This window comes from Chiloscyllium plagiosum, unplaced genomic scaffold (genome assembly GCF_037043375.1).
Source record: "Chiloscyllium plagiosum isolate Xiang-an unplaced genomic scaffold, Cpla_swu_hap1 HiC_scaffold_2, whole genome shotgun sequence".
Lineage (NCBI taxonomy): Eukaryota > Metazoa > Chordata > Chondrichthyes > Orectolobiformes > Hemiscylliidae > Chiloscyllium > Chiloscyllium plagiosum.
In genome coordinates, this window is record NW_028270140.1 from 97,161,678 (window position 1) to 97,189,652 (window position 27,975).

General features: G+C 40.5%; 1 protein-coding gene across 1 annotated transcript in view; it reads left to right on the plus strand.

The window, feature by feature from the left end:
- Positions 1–27,975, plus strand: part of LOC122559852 (solute carrier organic anion transporter family member 3A1-like) — a 322,868-nt gene that overhangs the window by 25,293 nt on the left and 269,600 nt on the right. The window contains exon 2 of the mRNA XM_087998848.1: positions 7,628–8,093. Coding sequence (XP_087854974.1) covers positions 7,628–8,093 — 466 coding nt within the window. The remainder of the gene's footprint in view (positions 1–7,627; positions 8,094–27,975) is intronic.

The window sequence follows — 27,975 nt, forward strand, 5'->3', positions numbered from 1 at the left end:
TGTATTTAAGGATGCCACAAAGCTATCTGTCAGGGCCCCAGCTACTTCCTCTGTCGCCTCCCTCAGCAACCTGGGATAGATCCCATCCGGTCCTGGGGATTTGACCATCTTAATAACCTCTAGCATACCCAATATATCTTCCCTACTTGCCAAGGTGATCCAAACTAATCAAACTTCTATCTCTAATCTCAAGATTCATCATGTTCATCTCCTCAGTGAACACTGATGCAAAGTAATCATTCAGAATCTCACCCATTCTCTCAGGTTCGGTACACAGCCTTCCTTCATTATCTTTTAGTGGACCAATCCTTTCTCTAATTACCCTCTTACTTCTTATATAAGGATAAAATGCTTTGGGATTTTCCTTAATTCTGCTAACTAAAGCTATTTCATGACCCCTTTTAGCCTGCTTGATTCCTTGTTTAAGACTTGTCCTACTCTTCCGATATTCCTCCAGGGTCTGTTCTGTTCTTAGCTGCCTAGACTTTACGTACGCTTCCTTTTCCTCTTAGCTCGTCGTACAATTTTTCCTGTCATCCACGGTTCACGAATCTTGCCCTTCCTATCCTTTGCCTTCAATGAGTCGTGCCTATCCTGCACTACCGTTAACCTATCTTCGAAAGCCTCCCACATCTCAAATGTGAACTTCCCTTCAAATAGCTGTGTCCAATGCACATTTCCCAGCTCCTGCCTAATTTTGATATAATTGGCCTTGGCCCAGTTTAGTACTCTTCCCTTAGAACCACTCTCTTCTTTATCTACGAGTATTATAAAACTTACAGAATTGTGGTCACTGTTCCCAAAGAAATCCCCCACCGCAACTTCTACCACTTGTCCTGGCTCGTTCCCCAGTACCAGGTCCAGTATGGCCCCTTCCCTCATCGGACTATTGACATACTGTTCTAGAAAACTCTCCTGGATGCTTCGTACAAATTCTACTCCATCCAGACTCTGACACTAAGTGTATCCCAGTCAATGTTGGGAAAATTAAAATCTCCCATCACCACTCCCCTATTGCCTCTACATCTATTCATAATCTGTTTACCTATTTGTTCTTCTACCTCATGCTCACTGTTGGTAAATTGGGAGGTCTATAATACAGCCCCAACAATGTAACTGCAGCCTTCTTATTTCTCAGCTCCACCCATAATGCCTCACTACTCAGGACCACCATAGTGTCCTTCTTTAGCACAGCCGTGATATCGGCCCTGACCAGCAATGCAACTCCACTCCCTCTTTTACTTCCCTCCCTGTCCTGTCAGAAATATCTGTATCCTGGAACATTCAGTTGCCAATCATCATGCCCTTCCTTCAACCAAGTCTCCGTGATGGCAATAATATCATACTCCCAGGCACCGCTCCAAGCCCTAAGTTCATCTGCCTTACACACTATACTCCTTGCATTAAAGTAGATGCATTTCAGGCCACCAGTTCTTTTGCGCTGACCTGCTCTCTGCCTATTCTTCCCTTTATTAGTGCTATCTTCATAATTCTTACAGTCCGCAGTCTCCACCTCACTGCCTACATTTTTTCTCTTCTGGTTCCCAGTCCCCTGCCACATTAGTTTAAAACCTCCCCAACAGCAGGAGCAAAAACTCCCTCAAGGACATTGGTTCCGGACTGGTTCAGATGTAGACCATCCCTTTTGTAATAGTCCCACCTTCCCCAGCACCGGTCCCAATGTCCAACAAATCTGAATCCCTCCCTCCTACACCATCTCTCAAGCCACGTGTTAATCCTGCCTATTTTTTAATTTCTACACTGGCTAGCACATGGCACTGGTAGTAATCCCGAGATCACTACCTTTGAGGTCCTCTCCTTTAACTTCTCTCCAAGCTCCCTGACTTCTTCTTTCAGGACTTCATCTCACTTTCTACTTATATCATTGGTGCCTATATGCACCAAGACAACTGGCTGTTCACCCTCCCCTTTTAGAATGCTCTACAGCCGATCAGTGACATCCCTGATCCGAGCACCTGGGAGGCAACATACCATCCGGGAGTCCCGTTTTCGGCCACAGAACTGCCTATCTACTCCCCTCACAATAGAATCCCCTATGACTAAGGCCCTATGAGTCTTTTTCCCGCCCTTCTGAACAGCAGTGCCTGCCACGGTGCCATGATCTTGACAACTGCTGCCCTCCCCTGGTGAGCCATCTCCCCCAACAGTATCTAAAACGGTATACCTGCTTTGGAGGGAGATGACCGCAGGGGACACCTGCACTGCCTTCCTACTCTTTTTCTGTCTATATGTAACATCTCCCACTAATAATAATAATAGTAATAGTAATTTATTGTCTCTAATGCTTTTTTAATGGTTTTCATTTGTATTTTTTATTATTTTTCCCATAAATATGTCATTTTGTATTAGACATGTATATTACTATTTTACTTTTACAGCTACTTCACCTTCCCTGATTTTCCCAGAACATATTATTTTCAGATTTGTAAGATTGTTGTTCTCCTGCTTAAGGACTATTGACCCTGGTTTACATCTGTAGAACATTTCTCTGCTGAAGGACCTTTATCTCTTTAATGCCACCTGCAAAGGATGGTGTTTCTTGTAGACAATTATAGGTCAATTTCCTTATCTGAAGAATCGTTAATCTCTTGAATTGCCTTTGCATAGGAAATCTTCTCTGCTAACTCAGATCGTTGTCTCATAGTATTATCTGGGGAACGTTTGTACTGATGAATGTCCATCATAGAAGATGGATGCTCTGTTGACCATGTGTTAACATTGTGGACAATGTGAGACAGCACTCTTATGCTAACTTCCTAGCATGCATCATCCTGGATGCTTAGACAAGAACTTTTGTTCTGTTTGACCATATTCTGTATCTGAAGGCACTGGTCTGGTTCACATGGAGTTGAATAGAACCCAACTCCTCAATTTGTTGATCAAGTTGGATATCTTCTGTTGCACTCTGTTGTTGATTGATTACATAAGTAGAATTTTCCAGACTTCAATCATATTACTGCAGATGACTGCCAATTCAACAGATTCTTTGTTACTGGCATTAACTTTTCAGTTTGGAAAGCAGAGGATTGAATGTTTCTATTAGTCCAGTAAAGTTTGTGACTTCCTCTGTGTGCACAATGTTAAAGAGTGCTCTTATGCCAACATAAGTAATCTCAGTGAATTCTTTCATCTGTTTGGGTCCTACCATGAGTCAAAGAAACCTAATTAAGTCTTCTCCCAGTTGCCCCTTAACTAGATGATCAATAATGATTTGTTCGTGGACCAATTATTCTCTGGGAGGTGATCAATCTCCTCCAAATTACCTGATGAGGTTGCCAGTGACATGTGTGCAGACTCAGAAATGAAATTTTTGATTGGGTACAATATATACATTTTCATTTCTCTTCTATGCATTGCATTTTGATGTAATCTGTATAACGTCTATGTTCTTGACAGTTAATCGACTGTATATTCCATAACTATTCCAGATATAGTCTCATCTCCGTAGCTATTAATTATGTTTTTTTAGCCATAGTATTTTAATCTGATTCAACAGTAACAATTGCTCCTGTAACAACATAAAATTAATTGAATGCTAATTGATAAAAATATGTTCTATGTGTTCTGGTTCATCTAGATCTGCAGGTTCTGCTAGGAATACCTCCAAATGGACATGCTTAATCTAATGCACGTATCTTTATTAATGGTGTTAGGTGTTGCAGAGATTTGAACTTTTCTCATGCCTGATCGCCAATGTTTCTGCCATACTGAAACTTTATCTTAATTTTTCGTGTCTCTTGAAAATGACCTACAGCTTTGCAAATGTATCATTCTTAGGTCATAGTCGGCATTGTTATCCCACAGTGCTGATACAGGTTCTTAATATCTAGTGCTTGGCTCCTTTTCTATGTTGGTTTGAATGTCCATATTTTACAAAGTGAATAAACTCTGTTGTTCTCCTGAGCTCGGAATGATACTGTCCTCTCAGGATCAGTCTGTGAATCCTTTGGGCTTTGCTTCCAGCATGGTCTGAATAACTTCATGCTTCATGTATTCTTTGGACTGAAGGAAATCTGACAATCTCCATCAATAGTTCCAACAATACTTCTATCTCCTATGAGCTTTTATCTGAATCCCACACTCACAGTTTTCCACTGATCTTGGAGGTGAGTGATGACATTGTCATTGGGTTCCCTTGAAAGTTGCTTTTTCAAGAATTGTCATTGTTCTCAAATAGAAGGTTTTTTTAATCAATGTAGCATCTTCAAAAGTATCTGTACTCTCTTTTAATATTTTGAGAATTAATAATACCACCCACAGTGAGACCCGCTGAACACAATGCTGTATTCACTTGATGAACTTCAGATATTGTTTTCAATTTTGAAGCCATTCCATATCTTGGGAAAAGTCTTTTTCCAGGAAATCCAATCTTGTGTTCTATATGGTTCATCTCTGACCTGCAATCTTTGAGGAAGTATTATGTCACTTTCCATTTCTTCTCAATGTGCTTATTAATTATTAGAACTGTGAAACCATTTTAACCTGTATCATTTCCATGCTGCATTTAATCTGCTGTTCTTTAAGCTTATATTCTTGTATTCATCAATGCTGTTCTAAACTGAATTACTGCAGAGCTTGCAAGGCTCTCTGTGATGTTTTCTTTGTTTGCTTGTGCTTTTAAATTCTACATTATTGCGATATTGTATAAAATTGTTCAGTAAAGCTTTAAGTTGTGTTACTAGTTGTTCTGTAGTGATCAAGTGTTTTCAAGGTTCAAAATTCTGTTTCTCTGTAATACTGTGCCTCCATTCTGCTGAGGGATTTCCACCTTTTTTTTGGGTCTTCTCACCTTTTTGTGATCAAGGTGGTAGCTTCCCACCTTGCTCAGATTCTGTAGCTAAAATGGAATTACCCTCTCTCTCCTGAGAAAAATCAATAGATCCCTGCCTTTTCCAGTTTTCCACTTTCTTCTACACAAATTTTAAAATAAAATTATCTAACCGCATTCATTATAAAGCTTCCCCTTGAAATTGCAGTTTAATTACGGAGTCCCAGCCTCTGTAAATCTTGGTAAGACTCTTCCACTAGATTTATGATTTGGAGATGCCGGTGTTGGACTGGGGTGTACAAAGTTAAAAATCACACAACACCAGGCTATAGTCCAACAGGTTTATTTGGAAGCACTAGATTTCGGATCACTGCTCCTTCATCAGGTGGTTATGGAGTATAAGATCGTAAGATACAGAATTTATAGCAAAAGTGTGATGCGATTGAAATTATATATTGAAAAAGACCCGGATTGTTCGTTAAGTCTCTCATCTTTTAGAATGACCATGTTGGTTTCAGTTCTTTCAGATGTAAATTGCAAAACGTTTTTAGAAGTTACATTCTCAAGTGAATTTAAACAATTGGTGTCATGTTGTCCCAGATAGTGTATTTAAGGCGCGAGCTGCTCTTTGTGAGACTGTTTGTGTCACATTGGTTAGACTGATTCTAAAATAAAAAACGGATTTACAGAATCTTACATAGATAAATGCAGTTTTTGAGCAAAGTAAAATGTAATTCCGCAAGTTATTAGATTTAGAAATGGTTAGAAACTTTACACCTAAAGCCATCTCTTGCTCCCGATAAAATCTCCTTTGCTAAGGCTTCAGTTTCTTCCTTACATGTTTTTTCCATTCTGCTCTATTTTGTTCTGTTTTGTTCTTTTTTTCCCTTTTCTGTCTTTTCCTAGCCTACCCTCTTTTCACTGCAACGTTTAAGAGCTTCTTGATGAAAGGGAAACTGAGATTGCTCTGTTGTTGCTTCTATTGCTGTTGCACTCTCTATTGATAGTTGTGATTCAGCTTCAAATTGATTATCTGTGTCTTTGAAACATAGAAACTAGGAACAGGAGTGGACCATTCGGCTCTTCAACCTTACTCTGCATTAATTCCATATTTCCGCTTTTGGCTCACCCTGCCTATAAAATCTAAATATTTATTTAGAATAATTAGCGTGTTTCTTGAATATATTCAGTGACTTGGCCTCCACAGCCTTCTGTGGTAGAGAATTCCACAGCTTCACTATCCTTTGACTGAAGTTACTTTTCCTCATCTCAGTCCCAAATCCTACCCTGTATCCTGAGACTGTGTTCCCTTATTCTAGACTCTCTAACCGGGAAAAAAAAACTCTTCATCTAGCCTGTCAAGCCCTGTTAGAACTTGATATTTCAGTCAGATTTCCACTCATCCTTCTAAACCAGTAGTATATATAGGCCCAGTTGAACCAACTTCTCCTTATAGGACAGTCCTGTGATTACCGCTATTAGCTTAGTGAACCTTAGCTGCTCTCTTCTATATCCTTCCTTTGGTACAGAGACCAAAAGCAGTAAACCTCTGCTTAACAAATTCTTGCTTTTAAAATGCTAAATGTGCTTTGTTTCATGAAATTGTTCTTGCTGGTTTGGAACCTTCTCCTCAAGGTGAATTTGAATCCACACTGCTGTTACCATGTGGTGTTTACCCTGACTGCTGCTGTTGGCAAGTTGTATCTGCCACCTCAACCAAGTGCAAGTGTTGTTTCAAGTGGCTTCAATCCTCCATTTGTTTATATTATTCTGGGGTCTGTCAAATTATCAGTGTTGAGGATAGACCACTGGTGAATCCTTAGTAAATGAGATGGTTCATTCCATAACAAATAGTAACAAGTACAGGTTACATTACTAGACAGGTAAGTTTATTAAGGAGCTGAAAATGTGTTGCTGGAAAAGTGCAGCAGGTCAGGCAGCATCCAAGGAACAGGAGAATCGACATTCCGGGCATTAGCCCTTCTTCAGCCCTCCTGAAGAAGGGCTTATGCCCGAAACGTCGATTCTCCTGTTCCTTGGATGCTGCCTGACCTGCTGCGCTTTTCCAGCAACACATTTTCAGCTCTGATCTCCAGCATCTGCAGCCCTCACTTTCTCCTCCATGTTTATTAAGGAGACTTGGGAGCTCTGCAGAATACATCTGTTCACAATGAAGTGTAGAATGTCTTGTCTCCATCCAAAAACTATGTTTGACATCATAAAATTGGGTGGAACTAATACAACTTGAACATGAATTTTTTTCAGAACTATGCCCTAATACATCAAGTCTCCCTTGCCATTGATAAAATAATAACCGCTGTGGATTAGACTATTACCTGACCATTAATTGACCAATTAACGGCCTCAATAATCTCAAGGTAGGATGTGCCTGCGGACAACTCCTACACACCTCATTCCCTGTTAAATTTTGAACAGATTAGCATGGGTGGGTATGCACTGGGAAGTTCTACTGGATTTTATTTGCTGTCACACATCCATAATCACCAGCAGAGGAATGCCATATATTCTTTAGTAATACCAGTTATTGGTTCACTCAGAATACAATCAGTGTCATGGTCAGAAATAGCAGGTAGGAAAGGCTGATCTGCATACACAAATAAAATGGCACTCCATTAACGATTCATTCTATTTTCAGCAAAAATGTTTTTATATAACTTACACGAGACATATAATATATAATGATCGTGTATTACAACATGTCTGTGCTAACAAGCATTCAAGTCTCACCATAAATGAACATTAAACCAAGTTGTTAGCTTAACTCTAATTGTCTTTTCAGTTTTCAATTTTTACAGTTCTTTCTCATGTTTTCTACAGGTCAGTATTCTAACAACCCTGGAGAGGCGTTTCGATCTACATAGTACCGAACTAGGAGTAATTGCAAGCAGCTTTGAGATTGGAAACCTCATGATAATTTTATTGGTGAGCTACTTTGGTGGCAAAGGACATCGACCACGCCTGATAGGGTGTGGTGGGATCATAATGGCCATTGGTTCTTTGTTTTGTGCACTGCCAGAGTTTCTAAGTCATCAGTATCAATATAAGCAGGTGGATACTTCAGTGTTGAAGGACACCTGCATGGCAAACCTTTCATTGGAAGAACAACAATTGGCAAAAGAGAAAAATCTCAAGACGTGTGCAGAAACAGAAACAACAAACATGATGTATGTGTTGGTTATTGTGGCTCAGGTTATCATTGGGGCTGGTGCAACCCCAATTCAACCACTCGGTGTCTCCTACATTGATGACCATGTTCGAAAGAGAGATTCATCACTTTATATAGGTAAGTACTTTCTTTGTCATTCTCATTTTCACTGAAGAATGTTTATTCTTTTCAGCTTATTTTGTACTTGGATATGTACAGTACATATTTAATGTGTTGAGGCAATGGCTACATGTAACTTAGCTGATATGTCATTTACCTACCTTGTGTATGGATAGTGGTTAGAAATATGGTATAACTGACATACACTTAAGTCGATCCAGACTGAATTTATTCAAGGGCAAGACCTCACTATTCTTTCTGTGGGTCTAAAGGAAAAAGCTGACTTCATCAAAGTCAGGAGAAAGTGAGGACTGCAGATGCTGGAGATCAGAGCTGAAAATGTGTTGCTGGAATGTGTTGAAAATGTGTTGTTTACAGCGCCTGACCTGCTGCGCTTTTCCAGCAACACACTTTCAGCGTTCATCATAGTCAGAGCTATTTTATACTGTAAGTTTTTGATATTCTAACAAAAACGTTGTTACTTATTTTGAATTCCATTAAAGTTGCAGGATTATGCTAGCAAATAAATGGCAGTAGCTTGAAGGAGACAAGGAATTGAAGCATTTTCTCTTGTAGGCATCAGAACTAGGACAGAAGAAACAGACTGAAAAAAGAGACACCCTTTTTCCAGCATAAGAGATGGTACTGATTGGTTGGGTCATCACTGACATAGAGGTGCAATGAGAAAGTTCATTGTCAGTCTTAATTGTCAGACCAGGCAGGTTGATATCTGACTCATCACTGCATTGTCAAGGCGATGTAGCAGAGTTTGGCTGGCTCAATGACCTTTTTTTCTGAAAAAGGTGCAATGTTTGCACAAATTCCATTGCATAAAACAGCATTTATGTATGTAGCTTTGAGCACACAAATGCGTCGCACTGCAAACCTGGCTGGCATTTAAAATTGGCTTGTGATGTAACTCTTGGTACAGTCCGGGTGATTTAATAAATGATTTCCAATAGCAGGAACATTGTACTTAATGAGAGTTCCAAATTCATAACTACAGGACTTGCCAGTTTTCATGACCATCAGTTATGCTTCAGAGGTGCTTGTTAGACTTGCACATGAATGGTAATCCGCCTGGTGATATATGTGATAGGGTCCAACCTCATGGCTCATCAGTTGAGAAGTCAAAAAATCGATTCTTAACTATTACCTACTGAAAACCTATGTTCACCAGTCAATGTACACACTGGGATTCCTTCAATCCAATAAGATCATTCTTATTGCCTACATAGTGCCCTAGCCACCTGCTCAGCTGAATGAGATAGGATATATCAAAATTGTCCGATATAATAATGAATACACAGCACAAACCATCACTTGTTGCATACAAACTCATGAAAGTGCCCTTGTCCACCACTTCTGATCCTGAGTGGTGTCCAGTCTACCTTAGTTTGCCCTGGAAGGGCAAGGTGTCTCAACTTTTAGAACAATAGGTGAAGCTAGCTGTCTCACACTTGCAGTAAATGCATGGCTGGTTTTCTGCACTATCAGGATGTTGCTAAGCCAAAAATATATTTATCTTACCACACAAATGAATAATGTGATATACGAGTTTCAGTGCCAGTGTGATGCCAGGTATTTAGATTGGCAGACCATATCAAACAACATTCACCGCAGGTAATATGCTCCTCATACTCAACCAATCTGTGCTTGTAAGCCTCAGAAAGGTATATCCACCTTTAGATATGATTCTGCTTTTGGAAATAATTTATTAAAAAGTCAAGACCTTGCTAACAGTTCACCAGAAACCAATTTTAAATCATCAGTCAGGCCCACAGTGTGATACATTTGCCTGTGTTTAAAACTCCATGCATAAAATATTCAGGTCCCTGTTTTATGTAGGCAAAAGGAATTTATACAAATATTCCATCTTTTACTGGGAAAAAAGGTAATTGAGACAGCCAACCTCTGTTGCACAGCCATGGAACGCTTTGACCAACCAAAATCTTGCTTCCTGGTATGAGCATTGAGTTTGACTGTTAATTGTACTTGCTGCATCTCAATGTTAATGATGGCCCAACCAATCAGCACCCTCTTCTCATATTGTACAACAAGGTGTCGAAGTCTGTCTCTTATGTCCCAGTTCTGATCAATGTAGATGAACAGCTTCAACTTCTAGTCCTCTTTAATCAAATCTTAAACTGTATTATCTAGTGTTTATTTAAATAGCAGTTTCACAAATTAGAGCTGCTGAAAGATCTCAGGAAGGAAATGATGCTTATCTGTGCAGAGAATGTGATTTGTTTTGGTTTGAAAGAAGTGGTGTTAAAAAAAAAGGAATGCGCAGGTAGCTGAACAGATGGCCTCAGTTTAAAAAACAAAATGTTGATGAGATTCTTAATTGTAGATTGTGAGGAAAGGATGGAGTATGTGAGGGTGGAAATCTAGGGCAGATGTCCAATGGATTATTGTGAAGAGAAATATTAAATTAATAAAGGTACTTATGGTTAATTGTGGGCACTTACTGTCAGAACATGCATAATCACCTTGCATTACTAGAAAGGTGCATGAAGAAGTAGAAGTTTGACAGTAGGGGTCACAGTTTCAAGATTGTCAACAAGACAGCTAGGAATGAGATGTGGAGAAACTTCTTTACTCAGAGGATTGTTAGTACTGTATTAGGAGTCCATTGCCTGGAAAAGTGTTGGAGGTGGATTCCATATAATGTTTCAAAAGATAACTGGATATATATTTAAAAGTGATGAATTCAGATAGGGCTGGAGAATGAGACTAGCTGGGTAGATCTTTCAGGAGCTAGTACAGAAACGATGGGTTGAATAGCTTCCTTCTGCACTGTAAAATTGTATGATTCAATAGTCTTCTTTTACTCAGTTACAATGCTTTTCATTAAAGACAAATTTTCTTGTGGAAAATAATCATGCCTTTTAAAAATAACTGTGTATCATCTGTTAGTAACCAGTATAAAGCTTTTCTCAGTTGAGGTCAAAATCAGTATAAACAAATGCTTTTCAATTTCCACTGCTTCTAGTGTTTCAAAGGGACAGTACTTCTGAAGCGTTTAATGAGAAGAAATGCATGGCATTATGTTTTTGAAACTTAGATCAGTGATATTGCAAATTTTCTCAAACTGCAGTCCACCCCACCACAAATTATCATCACTTCTCATAAAGCTTTAATGGAAAACATTTTCACCATTAAATGACAAGCAATTAGCATTTCTACTTAAAATAGTTAATGTTTAATTTTAAGAGAATTTAACATTTTCCCTAGACTTTTAATGGCAATACATATGCTGAATTATGCCAGTCAACATTTTGTTACCATTGACCTGAAACTGAACTGGACTTGTTGTGTACATACTGTAAGTACAAGTAAGGTGCTGCATTTTGAAAAGGCAAATCACAGAAGGACTTATACACTTAATGGTAAGGTCCTAGGGAGTGTTGCTGAACAAAGAGACCTTGGAGTGCAGGTTCATAGTTCCTTAAAAATGGAGTTGCAGGTAGATAGGACAGTGAAGAAGGCATCTGGTATGCTTGCCCTAATTGGTCAGTCCATTGAGTACAGGTGTTAGGAGGTCATGCTGAGGCTATACAGGACATTAACTCAGCCACTTTTGGAATACTGTGTGCAGTTTGGTCTCCCTGCTATAGGTAGGATGTTGGAAACTTGAAAGCGTTCAGAAAAGATTTACAAGGATATTGCAAGGGTTGGAAAGTTGGGGCTGAAGGGAGAGACTGAATAGGCTGGGGCTATTTTCCCTGGAGTGTTGGAGGCTGAGGATTAGAGATTATAGATTATTGTGGATTATAAGATCTTGAGGGGCGTGGATAGGGTAAATAGGCAAGGTCTTTTCCCTGGTATGTGACAGTCCAAAACTAGAGGGCATAAGTTTGGAATGAGAGGGGAAAGATTTAAGAGAGACCCAAGGCAATTATTTCACTCAGTGTGGTGTATGGAATGAGCTGCCAGAGGACGTGGTGGAGGTTGGTACAATTACAACATTTAAAAGGCATCTGAATGGGCATATGAATAGGGAGGGTTTAGAGGGGTAGGACCAAATGCTGGCAAATTAGAGTAAACGTATCGAGGATATCTGGTCAGCATGAACAAAATGGACCGAAGGGTCTGTTTCTATGCTGTACAAATCTGACTCTATGACTAAGAGCAGGTTAGAGTCCTATAATTCTGAGATGAAAAACTTGTGTCCTGACTTCCCAAAGCCTACAAGATACAAGTCAAGAATGTGATAACATGGAACGTGATCTTTATGCTATCTACAACATGCACTCCACAAACTCATCAAGGCCCCTATGACCGTACCTGCCAAACCCAAACCTCTACCACCCAGTAAGACAATGATAGCAGACACTAAGAATGCCAACAGCAGCAAATTTCCCTCCAGGCCACATGCCAGCCGAATTTGAAACTAAATCTCCATTCTTTCACTATCACTTGGTCAAAATACTTGAACTCTCTTCCTAACAACATTTTGAGAGTCCCTGTACCAGATTGACTGCAACAGTTTAGAAGGTTTGAACCATCATCGTCTCTAGGGCAATTAGAGACGAGAAATAGATCTGGCTTAGTCAGTGATACCCATATATCAAGAAAGAATTTAAACAATTATTTACCCAAGTTTAAACACTATCATTTTCAGATAATTAAAAACAAAATACATTTTTGAGTTGGGACAAATGACATGAACGATCACCTTGACTATTGATCTGTGACCTGTTCATATATCATACATCAAAACCACATCCTTAATTTTAAACTCTTCTTCAGGGTTGTAATTGCAGTTTGCAAAGTTACATTTATTATCCAACCCTTGTTGCCTAAGAAGATATTAGTGAAATCTCACCTTCAACTAATGTTGTCCTTGTATTTATAGTGCTCCCACAATGTGGTGAGGTGAGTAATTCTAGATTTTGAATCCAACAAGAGTGAGGAAAAGACATCAATTGCCAAGAATGTTCAAGTAGGGCCTGAATTGCAAGATTATGTGCAGCAGCTCACAAACAGCGTAGTGATAACCTGATTTGTATGATGTTGACTGAGAGATAAATATTCACCAAGGCATCAGGAATAAAACCACAACTCTTCTTTAACATAAGTCAATGAGACTTTTTCCTTGTGAAGGGTAGATCGAACCTGTGTTGAATGACTCATTCAAAAGACAACTCCTCTGAAAGGACAGCACACTCTTGGTAATATGCTGGAGTGCCACCTTTTATTTTTGTCCACAACAGTGGGGAATAGCATTTGCATCTAGTGCCTTTGAGAGCCAGAGGCAAGTGTGAATAAGCATGTTACCAGCTGAACCACAAGTTTGAGGCAGTTTATTTTCTTTTTAATGTCAGATGGCTTGGAGTTTAAAAATATTGCCAGAAGGAAGCTTGATATATTTCAATTGTGTCTCCTGTAATTAAACTTGTTTTGGAGGGATTGGATATTGAATCCAATAGAAGAGCAACAAACAAATTGATTGGTCTTGATGATAAAAATAGAAAACAGAAGACCTGTACTTATTTAGCACTTTTTTCTGATGTAAAACATCTCATGTATTGTTTGTACTTTTCTAAATGGCTAGTACCTATTACATCACCCTCCTTTTTGATTCACATCTTATTAGAATCATTAATTCCCTGACTCTGCCTTAATTTTAATTGGCCATCAGTTACTGATTAAACACAAAATTCAACTTTTTAATCTTTATGTGCAGTAAAGTTTTTATGTGCAATAAATGTCCAAAGAGTTTGGTTGCAGTAGGAGTTTTAGAGTCCTAGAGATACACAACAAGGAAACAGACCCTTTGGTCCAACTCATCCATGCTGACCAGATAGCAGGATGATAAACAGATAACAGATCAGTTGGGAATAGTGTCAGGTTTGACAGAATGAAATAATGCTGGGTTCTCGCCATTTCTCCAGTTGGTGGGTGAGATCCCTCCATGTTATGTAAATTCCACCCTCCAACATTGCTTTTTTCTCCATAAATGTTGCTTGACCTGCAGCATTTTCTGTTTTCATTTTGGATTTCCAGCATTTGCAGGACAAACACAGCAACTCAACGGTTAATACTTTAAGAATGTTTACAGCCTTAATCAGACTGAAGTTTGTTATCAAGATTTTAACTTGTGCAGTTGATTAATGTTTACCTCCGCAAGTACTAATTCATTAATTGCTTGTTTAAGCACAACTTCAATGCTTCATTATCCATTGAAATTGAAGTTAGTTTATTGCAATTATCATTTTCTGAAGCTCCTTAATTTGTAATATTGCTATAAAATTGAATTTTGTTTTGCAAAGTTTCAACAGATTTTACCCTGTGAATTTTGCAATCAAGTTACAAATTGAAATGTAATCTTATTTTTATTTAAATACAACCCACTGACACATTACTAGATTTTTATGACTAGATTTTCATTGTTTAAATCCCAACCTGTACATGAATTTTGTTTATCAATTTTGGCAGCTGTATTCCTGTCTAGTGTGCTTTACTCACCCACTTCATAAAGTTATATCTTCCTTCTCTGCCATCTATTTAGAAACAGCAGGAATAACTTAAATAACATTTCTAGAAGAAATGTCAATCATTGAGAGAAAGATACGTGTGGCGTAAATTATAACACATTGCAATTATAGAGTCATAGAGATGTACAGCATGGAAACAGACCCTTCGGTCAAACCCGTCCATGCCGACCAGATATCCCAACCCAATCTAGTATCACCTGCCAGCACCTGGCCCATATCCCTCCAAACCCTTCCTATTCATATACCCATCCAAATGCCTCTTAAATGTTGCAATTGTACCAGCCTCCACCACATCCTCTGGCAGCTCATTCCATACACGTACCACCCTCTGCGTGAAAAGGTTGCCCCTTAGGTCTCTTTTATATCTTTCGCCTCTCACCCGAAAGCTATGCTCTCTAGTTCTGGACTCCCGACCCCAGGGAAAAGACTTTGTCTATTTATCCTATCCATGCCCCTCATAATTTTGTAAACCTCTATAAGGTCACCCCTCAGCCTCCGACGCTCCAGGGAAAACAGCCCCAGCCTGTTCAGCCTCTCCCTGTAACTCAGATCCTCCAACCCTGGCAACATCCTTGTAAATCTTTTCTGAACCCTTTCAAGTTTCACAACATCTTTCCGATAGGAAGGAGACCAGAATTGCACGCAATATTCCAACAGTGGCCTAACCAATGTCCTGTACAGCCGCAACATGACCTCCCAACACCTGTACTCAATACTCTGACCAATAAAAGAAAGCATAGAACATAGAACATAGAACAATACAGCACAGAACAGGCCCTTCGGTCCACGATGTTGTGCTGAACATTTGTCCTAGCTTAAGCACCTATCCATGTACCTATCCAATTGCCGCTTAAAGGTCACCAATGATTCTGACTCTGCCACTCCCACAGGCAGCGCATTCCATGCCCCCACCACTCTCTGGGTAAAGAACCTACCCCTGACATCCCCCCTATACCTTCCACCCTTCACCTTAAATTTATGTGCCCTTGTAACACTCTGTTGTACCCGGGGAAAAAGTCTCTGACTGTCTATTCTATCTATTCCCCGATCAACTTATAAACCTCTATCAAGTCACCCCTCATCCTTCGCCGTTCCAATGAGAAAAGGCCTAGCACTCTCAACCTATCCTCGTACGACCTATTCTCCATTCCAGGCAACATCCTGGTAAATCTCCTCTGCACCCTCTCCAAAGCTTCCACATCTTTCCTAAAATGAGGCGACCAGAACTGCACACAGTACTCCAACTGTGGCCTAACCAAAGTCCTGTACAGCTGCAACATCACCTCACAACTCTTGAATATAATCCCTCTGCTAATGAACGCTAATACACCATAGGCCTTCTTACAAGCTCTATCCACCTGAGTGGCAACTTTCAAAGAGCTATGAACATAGACCCCAACATCCCTCTGCTCCTCCACCTTACTAAGAACCCTACCGTTAACCCTGCATTCTGCATTCTTATTTGTCCTTCCAAAATGGACAACCTCACACTTGACAGGGTTGAACTCCATCTGCCACTCCTCAGCCCAGTTCTGCATCATATCTAAGTCCCTTTGCAGCTGACAACTGCCCTCCTCACTATCGACAACTCCACCAATCTTCGTATCGTCTGCAAATTTACTGACCCACCCTTCGACTCCCTCTTCCAAGTCATTAATAAATATTACAAACAGCAGAGGGACCAGAACTGATCCCTGCGGAACTCCACTTGTAACTGGGCTCCAGGCTGAATATTTACCATCTACCACTGACTTCGACTGGTTAGCCAGTTCTCTATCCAACTGGCCAAATTTCCCACTATCCCATGCCTCCTGACTTTCCGCATAAGCCTACCACAGGGAACCTTATCAAATGCCTTACTAAAATCCATGTACACTACATCCACTGCTCTACCCTCATCCACATACTTGGTCACCTCCTCAAAGAATTCAATAAGACTTGTAAGGCAAAACCTACCCCTCACAATCCGTGCTGGCTGTCCATAATCAAGAGTGTCTTTCCAGATACTCATAAATCCTATCCCTCAGTACCCTTTCCATTACTTTGCCTACCACCAAAGTAAGACTAACTGGCCTGTAATTCCCAGGGTTATCCCTATTCCCTTTTTGAACATGGGCACACCATTCGCCACTCTCCAGTCCCCTGGTACCACCCCCGTTGACAGTGAAGACGAAAAGATCATTGCCAATGGCTCTGCAATTTCCTCTCTTGCTTCCCACATAATCCTAGAATATTACCTATCAGGCCCGGGGGACTTGTCTATCCTCAAGTTTTTCAAAATGCCCAACACATCTTCCTTTCTAACAAATATCTCCTCTAGCTTACCAGTCCTTTTCATACTCTCCTCTTCAACAATACGGTCCCTCTCATTTGTAAATACTGAAGAAAAGTACTCATTCAAGACCTCTCCTATCTCTTCCGACTCAATACACAGTCTCCCACTACTGTCCTTGGTCGGACCCACCCTCGTTCCCGTCATTCTCATGTTTCTTACATACGCATAAATGGCCTTGGGGTTATCCTTGATCCTACCCGCCAAAGATTTGTCATGCCCTCTCTTAGCTCTCCCTATCCCTTTCTTCAGCTCCCTCCTGACTATCCTGTATCCCTCCAACGCTATGTCTGAACCTTGTTTCCTCAACCTTATGTAAGCCTCCTTCTTCCTCTTTACAAGACATTCAACCTCCCTCATCAACCAAGGTTCCCTCACACGACCTGCCTGATGGGTACGTACATATCAAGGACACGTCGTATCTGTTCCTTGAAAAAGTTCCACATTTCAACGACATCCTTTCCTGACAGCCTATGCTCCCAAACTATGCTCCTCAGATCCTGTCTTACAGCATCGTAATTACCCTTCCCTCAATTGTAAAACCTACCCTGTTGCACGCACCTATCTCTCTCCATAACCAAGGTGAAAGTCACAGAATTGTGGTCACCATCACCAAAATGCTCACCCACTAACAAGCCCATCACTTGTCCCGGTTCGTTACCAAGTACCAAATCCAATATGACCTCCCCTCTGGTCGGACAATCTACATACTGAGTTAGAAAAGCTTCCTGGACACACTGCACAAACACCGCCCTGTCCAATCTACTTGATCTAAAGAGCTTCCAATTAATATTTGGGAAGTTGAAAACGCCCATGATTACTACCCTGTGGCTTCTGCACCTTTCCAAAATCTGTTTCCCAATCTGTTTCTCCACATCTCTGCTGCTATTGGGGGGCCGATAGTAAACACCCAACAAGGTGACTGCACCTTTCCTATTTCTGACTTCAGACCATATTACCTCCAAAGGCAGATTCCCCCTCGAACTGCCTTTCTGCAGCCGTTATACCATTTCTAATTAGCAATGCCACCCCCCCTCCTTTTTTACCACACTCCCTAATCTTACTGAAACATCGGTAACCAGGAACCTCCAACAACCATTCCTGTCCCTCTTCTATCCACGTTTCCGTGATGGCCACAACATCATAGTCCCAAGTACCGATCTACGCCTTCAGTTCACCCACCTTATTTCTGATACTCCTTGCGTTGAAGTATACACACTTGAACCCATCTCTGTGTCCGCAAATATTCCCTGTCAGTGCTACCTTCTCCACAGCCTCCCTACATTCTTGGACATCCTGAAAAACAGCTAACCTACTTGCTGGACTACAAGTTCAGATCCCATCCCCCTGCCAAATTAGTTTAAACCCCCCCGAAGAGTGCTAGCAAACCTACCTCCCAGGATATTGGTGCCCTTCTGGTTCAGGTGCAACCCGTCCTGCTTGTACAGGTCCCACCTTCCCCAGAAAGCATACCAAATGCCGCCTTCACTATCCTACCTACCTGCGATTCCACTTTCAAGGAGCTATGAACCTGCACTCCAAGGTCTCTTTGTTTAGCAACACTCCCTAGGACCTTACCATTAAGTGTATAAGTCCTGCTAAGATTTGCTTTCCCAAAATGCAGCAACTTGCATTTATCTGAATTAAACTCCATCTGCCACTTCTCAGCCCAATGGCCCATCTGGTCCAGATCCTGTTGTAATCTGAGGTAACCCTCTTCGCTGTCCACTACACCTCCAATTTTGGTGTCATCTGCAAACTTACTAACTGTACCTCTTATGCTTGCATCCAAATCATTTATGTAAATGACAAAAAGTAGAGGACCCAGCACCGATCCTTGTGGCACTCCACTGGTCACAGGCCTCCAGTCTGAAAAACAACCCTCCACCACCACCCTCTGTCTTCTACCTTTGAGCCAGTTCTGTATCCAAATGGCTAGTTCTCCCTGTATTCCATGAGATCTAACCTTACTAATCAGTCTCCCTTGGGGAACCTTGTCGAACGCCTTACTGAAGTCCCTATAGATGAGATCTACCGCTCTGCCCTCATCAATCTTCTTTGTTACATCTTCAAAAAATTACAAACTCCATGGCAATGGAAGTTTTAAGAATATTAAGTCACTGTGTTAACAGCTTTACAAATTTAAAGACTAGGCATTTTATTTAATTTTTTTTGTGTCTCTTTGATTCTGTCACTCCCAATTACTGTTGTTGAACAGAGATGATCTAGTTACACATTCCACAAAATTCAACAATGTTCAGGAAGACAAGGATACAATATTTAAGATGAAGGAACAGAAGAGGCCATTTAGCCCATCAAGTCTACTCTTCCATTCAAAGAGATCATGGCTGACCTGATAATCCTCAACTCTACTTTCCTGTCTTTTCCCCATAATCCTTGGGTTCTTTACTGATTAAAAATAAGTCAACCTCTGCCTCGGATATACTTAATGATCTGGCCTCGACAGCCCTCTCAGAATTCCACTGATTTGCTGTCCTCTGAGAGAAGAAGTTTCTCCTCATCTCTATCTTAAATGGGCGACCTGTTACTCTAAGATTATACCCTCTGGTCCTAGACTCTCCCACAAGGGGGAAACAACCTCTTCCTAATTACCCTTTCAAGTCCACTAAGAATTTTGTATGTTTCAATAAGGTTGCTTCTCATTCTTCCATAATTATCCTAATTCCATGAATAATTTGATTATTGACTCTCTTGCTAAGTTCACCTTAACACTACTTTACAAATAATGACTACAGGCCCAATCTATTCAGCTTCTCCTCATAGGTCAGTCCCTCCAGAGCTAGGATTAATCTCGGGAGCCTTCTCTGGAGTATTTCCAATGCCAGTATACTTTTCCTTAGATAAGGGACCAAAACTGTTCACGGAATTCTTGGTGGTGTTTTACAAGTGCCTTCTATACTCTTTACGATTTTTATACTCCATTCTCTTTGAAATAAAGGTCAACAATCCATTTGCCATCCCTATTACCTGCTGAGCATATAATCTAGCTTTCTGTGAATTATACATGAGGATTTCCAAATCCTTCAATACTTCAGCTTCTGAACTGTTTCTCCATTTAAATAATATTCAGCTCCTATATTTTTCCTGCCAGTTTCCCCACATTATGTTCAGTCTGCCAATTTTTTTGCCCACTCACTTAACCTGATTATATTCCTCTGCAGACTCTTTGTGTCATCCTCACCATGTACCGTCTCACCTAGATTTGTGTCATCCATAAACTCGGTGACAGTACGTTCACTTTCCTCATTCAAGTCATTACAAAGCTTTGCTTAAATATTAATTCAGGCAGCTTGACTCTGATTGACAACCATGATGATAAAACAGACACAACAAAGCAATTTTCAATGGTTGCTGTGGCCAGATCAATTCTTGCTTTTTATCACATCAACTCACAAATGGCTCTGAGGGGAACTCTTTTCATAATGCAAAGTGCCCAGTCCACCTTAGATACCTGGGTAGGGTATCTCAAAATTTGGCCAAGCAGGATGAAGCTAGCTGTTTCATACTGCTACAATACAGTAGCAATACAGTTATCAGATGTTCATCAGTCACCACTACTCAAGTTCTATACTACTATGGAATGATTATTTGCTTACTGTTTAAAATATGAAGAAGTATACTAAAAAAAAGCCTTAATTACTTATTGGTAAAGCAATTTTCAAATTAACTTATCAAGAGTCGCAAAGATAATTATTCAGGACTCTGTGGAAATTATAGCCCAGATTTAGAGACCCATTGTAGATTGACTGGATTATTTCAGGATTGTTAGAGTTGATACTAGAAGCAGTTTGTTCAATCAAGCTTGGGCTCATTTTCAAATCTGAAATTAAGCATGGCTTGAAAATAGTAACATCTGAAAGCATAAGATGTGAGCTATGTCAGGCATGTAGTACAGACCAGACTGACAATATTCAGCCACATTTGTCAGCTTTGTCTAGAAGGCGATGCAGTGAAGTTTGTTGAATATGAATCAATATTCAGTTCAGAAATGTTAAATATTTAAAATCTAAATGAAGAATCATTTTCTTTGAATAGTATTCAAACCAACAAAACATTCAAAATGCATTTGAAATTAATTGCAGTTATTGAAATGGTTTTAGCCTTTTCACTCAACATGTCAATGTCACAGCTTTATTTTGGCTTCTTCCAAAGTCGTTTGTGAATTTAGAAACACTCAGTGGCTTGATGTAGTTCAGTGATGTCATTCTATGTTGTTCGGCATGAGAAATATGCTGAAGTTGCTCTTCTTAAGTTGTCTGTTTTTGAAACCGAATTATGCTCCAGACTCAAAATTTAGAACTTTTCTCCAAAACAGAGGCTGTGAACTTCAAACCTGGAGTTTACCTGGTTTCAGTTAGTTGCTCAGGGTGAACTCATTCCACTTCCCACATTGCTGACTGTCAACAAGTGCAGAGACACAGAGGCTGTGCACAGTTACTTAAGTTGCACCCAGCTAAGATCTCCGGTGGGCATGCTGTCCAAGAGTCTATGGATTGTTGTCGATCTGAATTCCCTCCCCCATCCTCAAGGGTATGTAAGCAGATCCACAATGACATGCACAAATATCTGTGCAAACCTTTCAAACCTTGCATCAGCCAATCTGCATATCTTGCAGTTTTGGCCTTTCTATATCCTAGAGAGAAAACTACATTTTCAAAAATTAAAGCTTAGTTGAAATTTACAGCGCTGGCCCATGATGCTTCCTACTCTGAAACAAAGGGGCATAATTCTCTCAAGTCGAACTGTTGTCATTAAATGTTATGTAAACTAAAATTCTGTAGCTCATTGGAAAGTCAGCAGATAAAAGGCTTTTGCAGAAACTATACAATGTCTTGAATTGCAGTAGATGTTTATGTACCAGTATCACTCGGCAGCCCCTATAATAACATTTTCAACAAATTCTGGGCCACCCACATTGAGCAGGAAGCTGTTTAGTCTAAAGTTGGCAATCACCTCTGATGAAAGTATGAGAAACTATGATAATCAGTGGATAAGACTAGATTCAAATGTACTGATAGAGATGGTGAAGTAGGCTGGGATAAGCAAACGAGGAACTGCGGATGCTGGAAATCTGAAATAAAAAGAGAAATTGCTGGAGAAACTCAGCAGTTCTGGAAGTGTCTGTGGGGAGAAAGCAGAGTTAAAACTTCAAGTCCACTGACCCTTATTCACTTTGGAGATGGTGTTGTTAGGGATACATCTGACTGGGATTACAGCCTGGAGATTACAAGATTAATTATCCATAATTTCATAGAGATCAACAAGTGATAATTCAGGACAAGAGGCATTAATGGTGGATATTTTCAAAGTTGAGGAGGTGACATTTGAGGTACGTCCTTAGTGAGAACTAATAACATGGTCCTACCGCATTTACTGATTTCACTCTACTCCGTTGTCTAGTGATATCAACACATGAGTGAGTGTGATTCTAACATAAATGTTGTGATCATAGTCTGAGTACACTCAGTTCTAGTGAATGTTGGAAACATTAAAAAAAACAGCCAGCATCAAAAATGAGATATGTGTCAGGAGTGACCTTTCACAAAGTTCCTTTGGATCTGTCCTGTAGATTCACCTCTACAATTTGGTGTTGCCCTGGGTTGCATGACACAAACATGGGTATTCTAACAAATGTTTGTACAAAGCAGTTGAACAAAGTTTCTATTTTTGTCTTTTTGTGGCTCCTCTGTCTTGTAAGTTGCTTCCTTCTCCCTTTAATGCTCCACCCATTGCCATCCTATTTCATTTTACTTGATTGTGTATATAAGCTTGATGTTTCTACTACCATGCCTCATATCCTTTGATGTATAAGAGAGAATGGCACAGATTGAGGATCTCTTTGGATTTTGCCTCCACCCAGTGCCATCCCGAATACATAGTTCACCAAATTCAATAAATAGGATGAGCCCGCTTTCTAGTATGTTTGTTGTGTTTCAATATCTTTTTTTATTTTGAGTTCTTTCTCCTAGGACATGTCACGGTGGCTGATGAGTTGAGATATTTATTTCTCTGAATACTGCATTCTTCATTCTTTGAAACCATGTAGATTTATAAAGAAACAGTAACTTGTGGTGTGGATCATAGCTAAATGATGTATACTCCAGTAAAACTATGTCTGCATCTTATGAATTGTTGCAAACAGTAAAATAAGCAAACTAAGGCAGGAGGATGGTTAATAGAGACTATTGGTTCCCTGTAAGCTCATTTCTGTTCTCAAAGGAGAGGAATGCAGCATGTGATCCATTCTCTGTGATGATGATACCAATTTAACTCAAAAGGGATTCATAAAAGTTTATCACATAAAAGGCATGGGATTTCTTTTGTGCAGTACTTTTAGATAAATTCTGAAGAATATTCTGGAGCAATATATTGACAAATTTGATATAATTTGCACAAGGAAGAGATCTTCCACTAGATCCATAATATGCAGTGTAGGATCAGTCATGATTGTTGGAATAATTTGATAACTGTTGTCAGATGATGGGTTAATTAGGACTGCATGTGACTATAGTTTTAACATGCTAACTGTTTGTGCAGGAAGTTTCGGCATTTTACCACAAGACCACGTCTCACCAGAACATGATCCCAGTATTTCTTCTTTACGTTTGAAGGGAATGTTGGTTAGGATCACTAATGTGCACAGAAAGCAGCATTGTAAGGCTCAAAGGTAATTCTAATCTATACTTCTGAGTTGTATTTGTTAGTTATGGCCACATTTCAACAGGAGACTGAGCTGGTGCCCAGTTTATCACTATCCACTTGAGCGTTAGAGACATCAGGCATTTCTTGCTCCATTGGCTGCAGCCACATGTCAGTGATATGCTTACTTGGCTATATCTGTGCCTAACTGAGGGGACTGGCTCTGTGCTGGTGGAGAGTGTGAGTGAATGTCTTGCCAGTCAATATTCTGAGGTCTAACCATTTTCCTCCTCAGAGTTAGGCCCAGAGGAACTCGGGCTACAGCCTCTTTCGCCATGTGTGATCCTCGGTGGAGTGGTTGCCTGTAGAAAAGAAGAGTCAGTTCGTTGTTGAAGATGGAGGAAAGCTTACGCAGAATAATGTATTTGTCTTTTTGGAAGTTGAGAACAGAACAGCACAGCACGGTGTTGTTTCACTGAGTTGTTGACCAACTGATGTCTCCATATCAGCACAAGAATGGGCCTGACCTCTCCAGATCAGCTCACTGACCATTTCCTGAAAGGAGCTAAGGGTCTTGATATCCATCCTTACTGTGGTCATAGTCTCTTGACTAGGCTTTGACCAATTTTTCCATATTAAGAGATGAGGAAGGATTTTGTGTGATTAGGGACTAGGGACCACTTTAAACATCAGTGGTTGCTCATTTAAAACAAATGAAACATTTTTCTTAATTTCTGCCTTTGGAACTTTCTTCTTGAAAGGTTGGTGGAAGCAAAACGCTAATGATTTTTAAGTGGATAGATTCCAGCTAAGCAAGGGAGTAAAAGATTATCAGAGTTAGCTGAAGTGAAGATTTGAGGTTGCAATCAGATCAATCTGATCGTATTGAAGGGCAGAACAGGGTCAAGGGACTGAATGGCCTTTTCCTGCTCCTGGTTGTGTGATCATATGTGAATAGGTGCAGGACCAGTTTGTGAATGTACACAACAATGTGAGGTGGTGAGACATGCCCTACAAGTGAGAAGAAAACTCAACTGGCAGGAAAGGCTAATAGCTTGAGAAAGATGAGACATGTGCATGTCCTTGAGTGTACCTGATGCTGAGGTTTGCAGGCTCAGGCTATGTGCAATGGTCATGAGATGGCAGAGTCAGTCTGAGTGATGCCTCCTGAAAGCAAGTTAGCAGAGTGGAGGTCAAAAAGTATGGCGCTGGAAAAGGACAGCTGGTCAGGCAGCACCTGAGGAGCAGGAGATTCAATGTTTCAAGCATAAGCTCTCCAAACGTCAATTCTGCTGCTCCACAGATACTGCCTGACCTGCTGTGTTTTTCTAGCGCCGCGTTTTGACTCTGATCTCCAGCATCTACAGTCCTCACTTTCTCCAAGATAACAGATGGTGCCACTTACCATTGTGGAGCACAGGAAGGATCATTGATCTTTCTTTCCTGTCCATTGGCTTGAGCCATTGGCACTAAATGCAATCTCAGCTCAGCCGGGATAGATTTGATGAGATAGTCTCCTAGTGCAGTAACCCAGAAAGAGGATGTCCCATCTGTTGTTGAGCTTGCCCAGCAATGTCTTGAGGACAGCATTGGTGAACCGGGGAGCCAGCTTTTACCTCTTAGGAGTCTTCTCTGCGTTCTAGGAAAGGTCACCACAACTGAATAGAAGCTCTGGGATTACCGTGGATTAAGTGCTGTCCAGATGGCTTTTAAATATGGTGCCAGAAACTTTGAGGTCAAAAGTCCTGGCAGTGGTGAGAAGTCCAGCTGCCTGCTATGTCATTTGATGACTAATTCATGCAATATCTCAATTGCATAGGTAATGAGTTGAGGAGCACATGATCACATGAGATACGTTGCCTTGGATTTTGGCTCATTTGAAGTGCTCAGTGCAGTACTTTAGCCTCAAAATGGAACAGCCCAACACTAGTAGTTTTATACAATCATTGAAGTAAATAATTTTCATGTTTAATCTTTCATGTATGCCTTCAGTCTCCTTTGGAGTACTGATTCTGCATGATTAATAAAATTAAAAATACAAGTGTGATTTTCCAGTTCATATTATGACTATTTTCCTGACTCCAATTATACCCAGAGTATCCAATGTGGTTACCTCCCGTAACAATTGGTAGAAATTAAATACTCATCACCTCTAATGTGGTTGAATTATTTTGAGGCTTTTCAAACACACCTCTCAAACTCTGATCGAACCAGTGAAGAACCCAATCCACAATATGCAGTAACTCCTTATTTGAATATGAATTGTAAAAGTGAAATGGAAAAATAGACATCAGTTGCTTTGAGCAAAATCATTTGAAGAGATAGCTTCAAACTGTGATGTGCATGAATTGCCATTCAAAATAAGTCAAAGTCCTAACAACAATGATTAGCATTTAAAGTTAAAACCAATATTTAATGATTCACTGTGGAACTATATGCAGTGTAATGATTGCAGGTAGTTATTATTTTAACTCATTTCTATCACACTAGTGCATGAAGTTTTGCTTGTTTTTTGACTGTCCTTTATAAGCTCAACTTCTCCATTTCACACTAGTCTGGACAGCCATTGAAGACATTGGGCTGAATTTTAGCAAAATTAGCTAAGTGTCAATTTCAGGGAGTTTCGACGAGGGTTTCTGTCTGTGAGCTCGAGCAAATAATCTCACGCAATACTCTGTTGCTCACTTCATTATGTACACACCATGCCTCTATGGCACTGCACCATTGCACACTCCCCAGTTCACCATTGCCAAGACTTCCTGGGATATTTGCTACTAATGCTATATTTGACAGCCAGCTGTTCACCACATGATTGCTGCTGGCCCCACACACAGACCCCACAGTGCACTTTGTATGAAGGAAACAAAACATTAGTGGCATGGGTGACACTTCATTGGAACAAAACATCACATTTGCATGAGTATTGCTTTACATAATTACCTGTCTGATTGGCCATCATTGTAACTGCAACTACAGGAATGAAGCTACACAGGTTGCCTGTCCTTAGCACCATACCATGTTGGAACCCCGTGTTAGGAAGTCCTTTAATGTGCAACATAGCATAATATCTTGTAATTGTTCAATGTGGGTGCATCTCCTGGTAGAAGGCCTTCAAACTGTTGAAAATGTCACCTTACAATTGAAAAACATCAGGTGCAAAACAAAGAAGCAACGTTCTGGAACTCAGCAGGGTTTTTTTTCTGTTGAACAGCAACAAACTTACAGTCAATGTGGGGTTACTTCACACTACTCAGGGCTTTGTCAGCTAAATCCTCTCTGGCTTGTTGTACCCAATGCTACACCTGGGTAGGTGAAGTTCTTCCTGTTTAATATCCTCATCTTTTTCCCTGGAAGACTCCTGCCACTCTCCCAGCTCATCAGACACCATCATATCCTCTCTTTGACTGCTCCATTTATACAAAACACTGCATTCAAGAATTAGGCATGTCATTCTGTCTGGATCATGTTCTAAGCCCCCTCTTCAGACTGATTTGTGCATCAAATATCATATTACAGTGGCCTGACATTTGCTCTATCATGGTTCTGATGGAAGAATATGCAACTTTGTATTGTACTTGAACTCAAGGAGTTTTATATTGGAATCATCAGCCAGGGCTGCAGAAGGTAGCTATTGTCCTCCATCAGTATCCTCGTAAGGCATCCAGTCTTTGAAATGAAGCAGGAACCTTGAACTTCTCAACAGTGTGGGCATCATGGCAACTTCCAGGGTACTTGATGCATGTGGTACTGATGATCACAGATGACTGGCACATTGATAGAATGGAAGCATTTTCTGTTGATGAACTCAGCTTCACTATGACATGGTGCTGTCAGTGTGGTGTGCACAGTCTATCGCATCCTGCACCTACAGGAAGTCTGAAGCACTGACCTTGTTATGGAGAAACAAATAGAAGTAATGTGATCTGGTAACAGCTTAGATTCATTTGTGGGAAGGGCTATTAAGCCCCCACACGGACCCCAAATGGGGGAAGGGGCAAGAGCCAGTTTTGTCAAGGTTTAGTGCAATTGTCACCTTGAAGGCCACCAGGATGGGATGGCCACCCATTCCTTCAGGTTGCAAGTCCTTCTCCAGCAGATAACACAGTTCTGTGACAGTCTCCCAGGATATCGTCAGCCTGTGGTGGCAGTGTGCCTCACTCATCTGGAGGAAATGGCATAGATGATAGTCTGTGGGCCTCCTTGTACTTCCTCCTCATCCTGAGGGGACCCTCAATTGCAACCTCTTCATGGTGAGGCTATTTGGCAGCTGCTGGAGATTAATGCTGGTCCTGGAGTTACAGCTTTTCCTCCTCAATTTCCTTGCCTGTGTTGCACCCAGGCCACATTGATAATGACCCCTATTGTAGAATCATGACCAATGGGTCCAGCCAGTGAATTTGTGTGT